Source organism: Crotalus tigris, unplaced genomic scaffold, assembly GCF_016545835.1.
Source record: "Crotalus tigris isolate CLP2741 ecotype Arizona unplaced genomic scaffold, ASM1654583v1 scf7180000019808.60358, whole genome shotgun sequence".
NCBI classification, from domain to species: Eukaryota; Metazoa; Chordata; class Lepidosauria; order Squamata; family Viperidae; genus Crotalus; species Crotalus tigris.
Window position 1 is genome coordinate 12,501 of NW_024097721.1, and position 12,333 is coordinate 24,833.

The 12,333-nt window shown below is 43.4% G+C and overlaps 1 protein-coding gene across 1 annotated transcript in view; it reads right to left on the reverse strand.

Annotated features, from left to right (window-relative positions):
- The window catches only part of LOC120317738 (breast carcinoma-amplified sequence 3-like), a gene marked incomplete at its 3' end in the record, with an annotated part of 43,876 nt that overhangs the window by 2,898 nt on the left and 28,645 nt on the right, over positions 1 to 12,333 (reverse strand). The window contains exon 6 of the mRNA XM_039364576.1: positions 2,759 to 2,840. Coding sequence (XP_039220510.1) covers positions 2,759 to 2,840 — 82 coding nt within the window. The remainder of the gene's footprint in view (positions 1 to 2,758; positions 2,841 to 12,333) is intronic.

The following is a 12,333-nucleotide window of genomic DNA, read 5'->3' on the forward strand; positions in this document are numbered from 1 at the left end:
TCTATTTATTATCTATCTATCTATCTATCTATCTATCTATCTATCTATCTATCTATCTATCTATCTACCTACCTACCTACCTACCTACCTACCTACCTACCTACCTACATCTATCAGTCTGTCTGTCTGTCTGTGTCTAACGTAACAGCTGCAGTGATTCACTTAACAAACTGTGGCAAGAAAATTCACAAAATGGGACAAAACTCACTTAACCACTGCCTTGCTTAGCAATAGAACTTTTGGGCTCGATTGTGGTTATAAGTCGAGGATTACCCCTATATAGGAAAGCCCTGATTTTCAGCAACCGCACACTGAAGCCTCTCCACATCAAAGCTGGCTCCTCTTAAGAGAGAAAACCCAAGGCAGCTGAAACACAACGGGCAATGACCACGTCTTCCCGCACTAAATTATCCTTCATGTGACGCATTGCTTGCCTTTGTGCTAAATCTATTACCAAACAAAACTAAATGGCTTCCTTCCAAATCCACTGGAGGAACAATCCAACCCCCTTTTCACTTTTAAGCAGAGAACCGCTTCTGCCCGAGGCCATAAATTGTTAACGTTAACAAAAAGTTTCCATATTCAGTCCTAAAGTCGGTAAGCAGAAAAACAAAACATTCTAAGGGGTACAGCCGATTATATATTTAGCAATAAATAAAAAGTCAAACCGTAAAGAAGGCCAGTGGTGTTCTGAATATGGATTTCATTAGAACTTTCACCCGCTTTAATATATAGCTCTAAAATGGTTTAAATCATGAAAATTAGGCCCTGTAATTTCTTTTGAAGGTCCACATAGGACAGCTTCCATTTTAGCCCAGCTAACCAGAAATACATCACTTTAAATAGTAGCATTTAATAAGCCAAGATCCGCCTAGATCCATCTTAAGACTGCTAAAAGCTACTGACACCAGGTCACCTACCAAGCTAAGTTTGGGTAATACATCTGCTGAAGAATTACTTTTGTATTAAGAGGATGGAAAAACACACAGCCACCCAAGATGCCTGACCACATGCAGGCGTTTCGAACATCTGCCTTCCTTTACAGATCAACCTAAATAATTATTATTCCTTTATTTAACACAGAAACATGCTAAATCAGCCCTTGAGGGCTGCCTTCTTTTCAAAAAGAAAAAAAAGAAGGAAGTCGCAGATGTTGAGCGATGCAAAATTCTGCATAACCTGGAATTAAATTCAGAGTCACAAGAGAGGTTTCAGTTCACACCGCTAACCGAAAAGGCCACTGCAAGGGTGTCTCTGTTAGGCAAGTTCAGATGAACGCTACAACGTCTTGCCATTCAGCTGAAGAGTTGGAACACCAGGGTAGCAAAAGCTGTTTTGAGGAGAATGTATATTTTAAAGCTATCCTGTAACTCAAATAATTTTAGTCTGGTAACAGAACAAGATGAGAGCCAGTCTGGTCTAATATAAGGGTAGGCAAACCTTGGCTCTTTTATGACTTGTGGACTTCAACTCCCAGAATTCCTGAGCCAGCATGGCTCAGCATGGAAACCTCTCCATGCATGGCTCAGGAATTCTGGGAGTTGAAGTCCACGAGTCATAAAAGAACCAAGGTTGCCTACTACTGATCTAGGCCAGGGGGAGGGAACCTTGGCCCTTTTATGACTCGTGGACTTCAACTCCCAGAATTCCTGAGCCAGCTGAAACTGGACTTTCTCTAAATCAGGGATCTTCCAACTTGGCCCTTTTATGACCTGTGGACTTCAACTCCCAGAATTCCTCAGCCAGAAAAGCTGGCTGAGGAATTCTGGGAGTTGAAGTCCACAAATCATAAAAGGGCCAAGTTGGAAGACCCCTGCTCTAACTGATTAAAAAAGGTTATGTTGTTGAAGCTTTCATTCACCAAGGCTGGGCTGAGTGATGGACATCAGCTCCCAGAAGCCTATCTGCCTCTCCCAAAGATGCTTTTTCACAAGGCAACTGGACTTTCTTATTAACAAGAACAAGAACGTCCAGTTGCCTTATGAAAAAGCATCTTTGGGATAACTATGACTTGGATGACTGAGAATCTCCATAGACATCTATCTGCCTCTCTCTCTTTCTCTCTCTGTCTCTGTCTCTCTCTTTCACACACACACACACACCCAAGCATTGCAAAATCCAGGACTAAACAGTTATTAAGCTCCCAATTCTGTATTCTTCCAAATAATCCAGGGGACTTATAAAAGACAAGACTAGATTAATTTATGCATGGTGTCCATAATTTTCCACCTTTGGTCCCTGTTTTGGCCTTACACATTTTAAGATAAAATCAGGAACGCTGGTTTTAGGCTCACATTGGAATCCACTTTGAACTTAAAGCACTTTCCTGGCGATCAAATTAAACCAAATTATGGTATTGTATTGTATAATACATTCTACATTCTAACTAGAATATTGCTTGCTTGCTTATATAATGTATCGGTTGAAACGTTGGTTATTTGGTGGGAGAGTGACGGTTGTAAAAAAAAACAACCTTCATATCACAAAAGAGGGTGCAGGTGCAATCAACCGCAGCTCCCACCCATCTTTTTTTTTTTCCCCTTCCAACTTTGTTCAGATAAATATCCTATTCACCCGGATTCTACAAGTGAATTGGGCAGAGTAATGCATTTTATTATGTTCAGAGGATTCTGTGAAATTAAAAAGAAGAGCCTTGCTCTCAAATTAGTTTAGCAACTGTATGAACAATCGAGTTCCTTCTTGGATCCAGGAAGCAGAAAGAAAGGAAGAAAATGGATATACAGGGTTCTGTACTTACTGATCTGTGGGGATGGCAGGACCCGGGCTGCTCGGACAGGACCGTGTCTGATAGAGTAAAGTTCTTGAGCTTCGCCACTAATCTGCTCAACAAAAGAGATACATCATCATCATCATCATACATACATACCTTAGATAAGACAATGCTTTTACTCACATTTATCAAAAGGCATTTTAATTATTTTCAGGCTTTTAACATCGCTTATTCAGAATGAAAAGAAATTCTTGCACAGACAGTGAAAAAAATGAACAGATCTGTACAAAAAAAAAGAAAATATTTCTAATATTAGTCTGAGCCAAAGCTCTTTTAGATACTAGGAAGATTAATACCACTTTACAAGGCCTTGGTAAGGCCACACTTGCAATACTGCATCCAGTTTTGGTCACCTCGATGTAAAAAAGATGCTGAGACTCTAGAAAGAGTACAGAGAAGAGCAACAAAGATGATTAGGGGACCAGAGGCTAAAACATACGAGGAACGGTTGCTGGAATTGGGTATGTCTAGTTCAATGAAGAGAAGGACGAGGGGAAACATGATAGCAGTGTTCCAATATCTCAAGGGCTGCCCCAAAGAAGAGGGAGTCAAGCTATTCTCCAAAGCACCTGAAGGCAGGACAAGAAGCAACGGATGGAAACTCATCAAGGAGAGAAGCAACCTAGAATTTAGGAGAAACTTCCTGACAGTTAGAACAATTAACCATTGGAACTCCTTGCCTCCAGAAGCGGTGAATGCTCCAACACTGGAAGTTTTTAAGAAGAGACTGGACAGCCATTTGTCTGAAATGGTATAGGGTTTCCTGCCTGAGCAGGGGGTTGGACTAGATGACCTCCAAAGTCCCTTCCAACTTTATTATTATTATTATTATTATTATTATTATTATTAATCATGTAGCCCTAACTTTTATTTATTATTTTATTTAAAACCTGCATAATGACACAAGCATGTTCCAATAACGGGTAATAATTCAGGTGTTTTAGATGCTCCTAATGCCTCCAGGCTACATCGCCAAATCAACCCAAAGGTGCTTTTTCAAAAGGTAACTGGACTTTCTTTGTTTTTTTTTCCTTGAAGATGTTTCGATTATCATCCAAGGAGCTTCGTCAGATCTCTGCTTCTTCAGAACTGAAGAAGCTTCTTGGATGAGAAGCAAAATGTTTTCAAGGAAAAAACAAAGGAAGTCCAGCTGCCTTTTGAAAAATCACCTTTGGGACCAACGTGACCTGAATGATTGAGAATATCCATAGACATTTACAGTACTTAATGAAGCTTTAATTTAATATATTATCTTTTTTGCAATCCTAAGCAATCCAAATTTCTCCTCCAAATGGCTTGAAAAATTGATTGGAAATAAACTGATCTAGAATAAATGGTACATAACTTCCAAATGAAAAAAAGATATACTCTCATCTATGGTGGACATGCCCAGTTGCAAAAAAATACTGGTCTACAATAAGAAAATGGATCCAAGAAATAATAGACCAACCTGTAGACTGGAAACCAGTGATCTTTTTGCTGGGTATTTTAAATAGAAAATATAGTAAAGAAATATGGTACTTAATTTTACATATAATAACGGCGGCCAGAATAGCATATGCACAGTGCTGGAAAAATGAGAATATACCATCAGAGGAAGAAGTAATAAGAAAAATCCTGGACTGTGCTGAGATGGACAAATTAACAAAAGAGATAAAAGAAAAGGAAGACACAGAGTATTATATAGTATGGAACAAGGTGTATGTCTGGTTGGAGACTAGAAATAATAGAGGAGAATAAATATGGAAAGGTCAAAAGTGAAAATATGTGTATAATAATGTATAATAATAATAATATGAATTATTCTTAGTAAGAAGTAGAACATGAAGGAAGAAAAATGTAAATAAGAAATAATGGGGCTATAAGGACAAATATTCTAAAGAAGAATAAGGAGGAAATGTAAATATTAGATTACCGTTACGTAATTGCTGTAAAAAAAGGAGGAGTATATATTCTGTGTGTATGTGTGTTATGTTTTGCTTTGTTCTGTTTTGTCTTGTTGGTTAAAAATAAAAATGTAAAAAAAAAAAAAGATATACTCACCAGTTTTATTATCAAAATTACTCATCTATTACCAGAGTTTTATGGATGGATTGTGTATGATTTTATTAATTGGACTGAGCTATATATTTTATTGTATTTGTAAGCCACTTAACTTGCCCAATAAACCATCATAAAAGTAAGATAAATAAATGTTTCTGCACGCTCAGCCTAAAGTAGGAGTGTAAGGATCTGAATAAAAACCACGAGGGTCAAAATTATACTTCTGTTAAAACATCTTCCAAATGTTTAAAGCAGGAAATATAACAGAGCTGTACTAAAATAAACGCAAAATCCTATCATTATTCGAACATTACTTTATACTGTCTTTTGTTATTTCATCTGTAATTCCATAATGAAGCAAAATCCAAATATTTTATGAACGATAAAGCCAAAAATAAAAAATACTAACACTCCAATCATATGTTAACTACAGACTGGATGAAGGAAATCTAATAATTTTCTTTCAATTAAAAATTCCTAATATCGTATCAATCTGCTAGAAAATGTTAAAAGTATTAACAGAGGAATATTTCTAATTTAATATATTAATATATTCTTGAAGCAGTTATTTTTTACTACATTTGAATTTTCCCCATAAATTCTATGGAATTTTTAAATCACCTGTTTACATCAATTTTCATCTCAGATTTTGTAAAAATAATAATAATAATAATAATGCATTTAGAACCACAAAGGAAGAATGTTTCCTTGGAGTAAGTATTTCCAAACTTCCAAACAATTAAACTTCTAATCATTGGAACTTTCCACAGAACCTTCAGAACTTAAAGAAAAATATGGGACTTATTCAGTGAATTAAAATAACCTAATAAATTATCAGACTGATGTATAATATGCATAAGTTTTGATAAAGAGATGTCATTATTTACAGTTCTACCTGCAACTGAATAGACCTCAGGATTACAATATAAATGTGTACAACGTAAAACAACAGGCCACTAAAAATTATATTAGAATTTCCAAAAATAAAAAAGAGCAAGAAACAATCCCAGTGCTGAACGTATGAACACGGAGAACTAACAGGAATTTGTCAAAGAACAAGGAAGGAAGGAAGGAAGGAAGGAAGGAAGGAAGGAAGGAAGGAAGGAAGGAAGGAAGGAAAAGAAGGGAGGGAAAAAGGGAGGAAAAGAAAAAAAGGAGGAAGGAAGGAAGGAAGGAAGGAAGGAAGGAAGGAAGGAAGGAAGGAAGGAAGGAAGGAAGGAAAAGAAGGGAGGGAAAAAGGGAGGAAAAGAAAAAAAGGAGGAAAGAAGGAAGGAAGGAAGGAAGGAAGGAAGGAAGGAAGGAAGGAAGGAAGGAAGGAAGGAAGGAAGGAAGGAAGGAAGGAAGGTGAGAGCTATGTGCTCAAAAGGATTGTAATGTCAGGCATAAAGTATCAGGCCTGTAAATTCCAATCAAGCTCATGTTATAAACAAGAATGTAGTCAATAATGGTCAACACTAAATTGGTGCTAGATAAAAGTTAACAGAATTCAAGAAGGATTAGGACTAGGAGTGACATGATACCAGTGTTCCAATATCTCAGGGGTTGCCACAAAGAAGTGGGGGGGGGGGGTGTCAAGCTATTCTGCAAAGCACCTGAAGGCCGAACAAGAAGCAACGGATGGAAACTAATGAAAGACAGAAGCAACCTAGAACTAAGGAGAAACTTCCTGATAGTTAGAACAATTAACCAGTGGAACAACCTGCCTCCAGAAGTTGTAAATGCTCCAACACTGGAAGTTTTTAAGAAGAGACTGGACAACCATTTGTCTGAAATGGTATAGGGTTTCCTGCCTAAGCAGGGGGTTGGACTAGAAGACCTCCACGGTCCCTTCCAACTCTGTTATTCTATATTCTAATGTTGGATTTAGACTGCTTGTGGGAACATAATGATTCTAGGCTGATTCCTCTCTTGTCTCCACCCCCAGGCTCTGCCTGTCCTTCTCCTACATCTAGCACAGTGGTGGCAAATCTATGGCATGTGTGCCAGAGGCGGCACTCAGAGCCCTCTTTGTGGGCACACATGCCGTTGCCCCAGCCTCCCCTCCCCCCACGCCCCCCTCCCACCAGCAGCCCCCCTGGAGGAGAGTTGCCCCTGAGCATGGCCCACCCGGAGCAGTGCAGCCAAGGACATGGCAGCCAGGCAGCGTAGACAAAGACTCTGCCCTCACGCCCCAACGCGCACAGTTGATGCTGCAGGGTGTGAGCAGAGGGTGTGGCCGCCATGGCGCTGCTGGACTGCCTGGGCAATCTGCAATGGGCCCTGGAGGTGGTGAGTGGCCCTGTGGGCAGGTGGGGTGGGGGCAGGGCAGGGCAGGGGGTGGAGTGGGGTGGGGCCAGTTTTTGGGCACTCGGTCTCTCAAAGGTTCGCCATCACTGGGATAGGGTTTCCTGCCTGAGCAGGGGGCTTGATTAGAAGACCTCCACCGTCCCTTCCAACTCTGTTATTGTATATTCTAATATTGGATTTAGACCGCTTGTGGGAACGTAATGATTCCAGGCTGGTTCCTCTCTTGTCTCCACCCCCAGGCTCTGCCTGTCCTCCTCCTACATCTAGCACATCGAAATCTGGCACTGTTATAAGTGGTACCCCAGTCCTCCAAAAACAGTTCCTGACTGTAAGCGATGCCTCCCGGGAGCTTCCGATTGCCTGTTATGGGTGACTGAGAGATTATTTACTGTGGAAAGTGTATTAAGTCGCCCACGTTCCAAGGAAAGATAATATGAGTTTGTCAGAGAGGAGCGCCTAGGCACTTTTTCATCCAAGTCAACTGTGTACTTAGCTCTCCCGAAAGCCTATAAAGGAGTCAAAGAAAAACAAAAACATTCTAGCGTGGTGACAGGAACTCTGCAGTTATGATCTGTCAAGTTTATGGAATGTTGCTTTAACAGAGGCTATTAAACCGCTCCGTAAAGGCTCAGGACAAACACCGGCTCGCCAAGTTCTTACGTTTCATTGTCTAATATACTGAGACTCAGGGCATAGAAAATAAATAAGTCGAGCGTCTATGTTTCATCCAGGAAAGCAAATATGATTTCATTGACATAATTGAGGGGTTTTTTTTGGGGGGGGGGAGATGTATCTCATGACTAGAACAGAACGAATGAAAGCTGCAACTCGTTCCAAGAAACATAAGCAACTGAGAGGGATGCAGATTTGCACAGGGCTATCAACAGCTCCTCCCGCTGTTCTCAAAAATCCCAATCAGCCAGTTTGAAGGCCAGGCAAAGAGCATGAGATTAAAATAAATGGAGGAACACATAGCAGGAGTGCGGGTAGCCCTCGACTTACAGCAGTTTGTTTAGTGACCGTTCAGAGTTACCAAAGCACTGCAAAAAAAGTGACTTAGGAGCATTTAAAGAATGGAGGCCTTTGAACTCTGGTGCTGGAGAAGACTCCTGCCAGTCCCCTGGACTGCAAGGCGATCCAACCAGTCAGTCCTAGAAGAGATCAACCCTGACTGCTCTTTAGAAGGCCAAATCCTGAAGTTGAAACTCAAGTACTTTGGCCACCTAATGAGAAGGAAGGACTCACTGGAGAAGAGCCTGATGCTGGGAAAGATTGAGGGCAATAGAAGAAGGGGACGACAGAGAATGAGATGGCTGGATGGAGTCACTGAAGCAGTAGGCGTGAGTTTAAATGGACTCCAGAAGATGGTAGAGGACAGGAAGGCCTGGAGGAACATTGTCCATGGGGTCGCGATGGGTCGGACACGACTTCGCAACTAACAACAACAACAAAGTCTCTAAAGTCTAAAGAAAAGAAGAAATAGGGGTGACGTGATAGCAGCATTCCAGTATCTCAGGGGCTGCCCCAAAGAAGAGGGAGTCAAGCTGTTCTCCAAAGCGCCTAAAGGCAGGACAAGAAGCAAAGGATGGAAACTAATCAAGGAGAGACGCAACCTGGAATTAAGGAGAAACTTCCTGACAGTGAGAACAATTAACCAGTGGAACAGCTTGCCACCAGAAGTTGTGGGCACTCCATCACTGGAGATTTTTAAGAAGAGACTGAACAGTCACTTGTCCGAGATGGTGTAGGTCAGTGATGGCGAACCTTTTAGAGACTGAGTGCCCAAAAACTGGGCCCGCCCCCGCTCCACCCCCCTGCCCGCCCCCGCTCTGCCCCCCATCTCCCGCCCCACCTGCCCACAGGACCACTCACCGCCTCCAGGGTCCACCGATCGCCCAGACAGCCCAGCAGCGCTATGATGGCCACACCCTCTGCCCGCGCCCTACAGCATCAACTGCAAGATGGGGTGTGAGGGCAGAGTCTTGTCTATGCTGCCTGGCTGCCATGTCCTTGGCTGCTCGTCCTTGGCAAGTCTCCTTCAGGGGGGCTGCTGGAGAGGAGGGGGTCACGGGGGAGGCAAGGCTGAGGCAATGGCACGTGTGCCCACAAAGAGGGCTCCAAGTGCCGACTCTGGCACCCGTGCCATAGGTTCGCCACCACTGATATAGGTTCTCCTGCTTGAGCAGAGGGCTGGACTAGAAGACCTCCAAGATCCCTTCCAGCTCTATTCTATTCTATTCATTTTTCACACTTATGACTGTTGCAGCATCCCCAGGGTCACTCAGTCAAAATTCAGACGCTTGGCAACTGACTCATCGTTATGACAGTTGCAGCACCCCAGGATCGCATGGTCCCCTTTGGCGACCGTCTGCCGAGCAAAGTCAATGGGGAAGCCAGATTCACTTAACAACCAGGTGACTCGCTTAACAACAGCAACGATTCGCCTAACACCTGCGGCAAGAAAAGTCGTAAAATAGGGCAAAACTCATTTAACAAATGTCTCGCTTAGCAACATGAATTTTGGGCTCAATTGTGGTCGTTAAGTCGAGACTACCTGTATCTTAAAACAGGGGTCCCCAACCCCTGGGCCGTGCACCGATCCCAGTCCATGGGCTGTTAGGAAGCGGGCCCCACAGATGGAGGTAAGCGGCGGCCAAGTGAAATTGACATGCACCGGGTCTAGACCAGAGTATAGATCAGGGGTCTTCAAATGTGGCCCTTTTATGACTCGTGGACTTCAACTCCCAGAATTCCTCAGCCAGGCACGTGTGCCTGGCTGAGGAATTCTGGGAGTTGAAGTCCACGAGTCATAAAAGGGCCATGTTTGAAGACCCCTGTTCTATACTCTAGGTCAGTGATGGCGAATCTTTTAGAGACCAAGTGCCCAAAAACTGGGTCCGCCCCTGCCCCACTTCCTGCCCCATCCCCTGCCCCGCCCTCGCTCCACCCCACCCCGCCTACCCGCAGGGCCACTCACCGCCTCCAGGGCCCACCGCAGATCGCCCAGGCAGCCCAGCAGCGCCACGGCGACCGCGCCCTCTGCCCACGCCCCGCAGCATCAACTGTGGGCATTGGGGTGTGAGGGCAGAGTCTTGTCTACGCTGCCTGGCTGCCATGTCCTTGGCTGCGCTGCTCTGCATGGGCCACACTCCGGGGCGACTCTCCTCCAGGGAGGCTGCTGGTGAGGGGGTCGCGGGCGGAGGCAAGGCTGGGGCAACGGCACGTGTGCCCACAGAGAGAGCTCTGAGTGCCGCCTCTGGCACCTGTGCCATAGGTTCGCCACCACTGCTCTAGGTTAGATGCTCCTCCTATCACCCCACTCGGTCTGTGGAAATATTGTCTTCCACGAAACCGGTCCTTGGTGCCCAAAAGGTTGGGGACCGCTGTCTTGATTCTGAAGGGAACCATCTTTTGTTAGAGGTAAACAGCTACAGGCCAGCCTCTTAAGAAGAGTAACAGCCTTGCACCTGTAGCACACGGACCGGGGAGCCCAGCCTCACCTGCGGCGCGAGAGCCCCCTTAATGCACGGCGGAGGGAGGGGGTGGAAGCGTGCAAAATGAAGAGGTGCCTTTTGTCTCCGTGACATCTGGAACCGGTCTTTTTAGGAAGGCAGAGGAAAAGACTTCAAGGACAAATTCAAATCCTTGTCTTAATTCCCGATGACAGGCTTTGTTGTCTGGGAGCATACCACTTTGAATCCGTCGCAAACAAAAACAAAAGGAATACTATTCCTCTTACTGTGCAAACAAATATTTTCCAACCATGGAAAATCGCTTTCATATGGGGAGGGAGAGAAATGGAAAGGATTAACCGAAAGAAAAGAAAAAGAAAAACTTGTATCCAATCATAAGAGAAATAACAAAATCAAAACTGGGGGAATCATCAAGAGCAGTAAATTGCCAGTTGTTTAATATATTTCTACCACAACTGGGTGGGGTGCTGGCAGAGCTGACATGTGAGGCACATGTCCTCCTTTTGAAAAGTGACAGAACGTCAAGTTATTAATAAAAAGAGCGGGCCTGCTGTTCAGACTTCAGATACATCACCAAAGTGCAACTCCTGCACACGAGGAAATGGTGTTAATTAAATGCAACGGAAAAACGTGTTTCTCGGGAGACCCACATTTCCTGGAGGAACCAATCCTAGGCAAGTAAAAATCAAGGCAACTCTTATTTATCACATCTTGGAACCATCCATCTTCTTCACAGAGGGACTCTAGGCACTGAACACTAATAATAGTAATAGTAATAGAAGCAGCAGCAGCAGCAATAATAATAATAATAACAATTGTCGATAAGAAAGACAAAAAAGTCTGGGTGTTGGACGTGGCAGTGGCTGGAGACAGCAGAATAGACGAGAAAGAACTGGAGAAGATAACAAAATACAAAGACCTACAAATAGAAATAGAAAGACTGTGGCAAAAGCAAGCAAGGGTAGTACCAATAGTCATAGGCTCCTTGGGTGCAATCCCAAAACAACTGGAGCACCACTTGAACACCATTGGCATTGACAAATTCGCCATGAGTCAATTGCAAAAGGCGGCCTTACTAGGAACTGCTTCCATCCTGCGACGATATCTGTAATAGCATCAAACATCCACATCCACCTTGGTAAGGACTCGATAGGTAGACAAAAATGCCAAATCCAGTCTGAACATCTGGCTGACTGTGCGATGATCCATAATAATAATAACAACAACAACAATAATAATAAAGTTGGAAGGGATCTTGGAGGTCATCGAGTCCAACCCCCTGCTCAGGCAGGAACCCTACACCATTTCGGACAAATGGCTGTCCAGTCTCTTCTTAAAAACTTCCAGTGTTGGATCATTCACCGCTTCTGGAGGCAGGTTGTTCCACTGGTTAATTGTTCCCACTGTCAGGAAGTTTCGCCTTAGTTCTAGGTTGCTTCTCTCCTTGATTAGTTTCCATCCGTTGCTTCTTGTCCTGCCTTCAGGCGCTTTGGAGAATAGCTTGACTCCCTCTTCTTTGGGGCAGCCCCTGAGATATTGGAGCGCTGCTATTATGTCACCCTGGTCCTTCTCTTCATTAAACTAGACATACCCAACTCCAGCAACCATTCTTTGTATGTTTTAGCCTCCTGTCCTCTAATCATCTTTGTTGCTCTTCTCTGCACCCTTTCTAGAGTCTCAACATCTTTTTTTACCTCGTGGTGACCAAAACTAAAATGTTAAAAGATAAAAATAGTAATA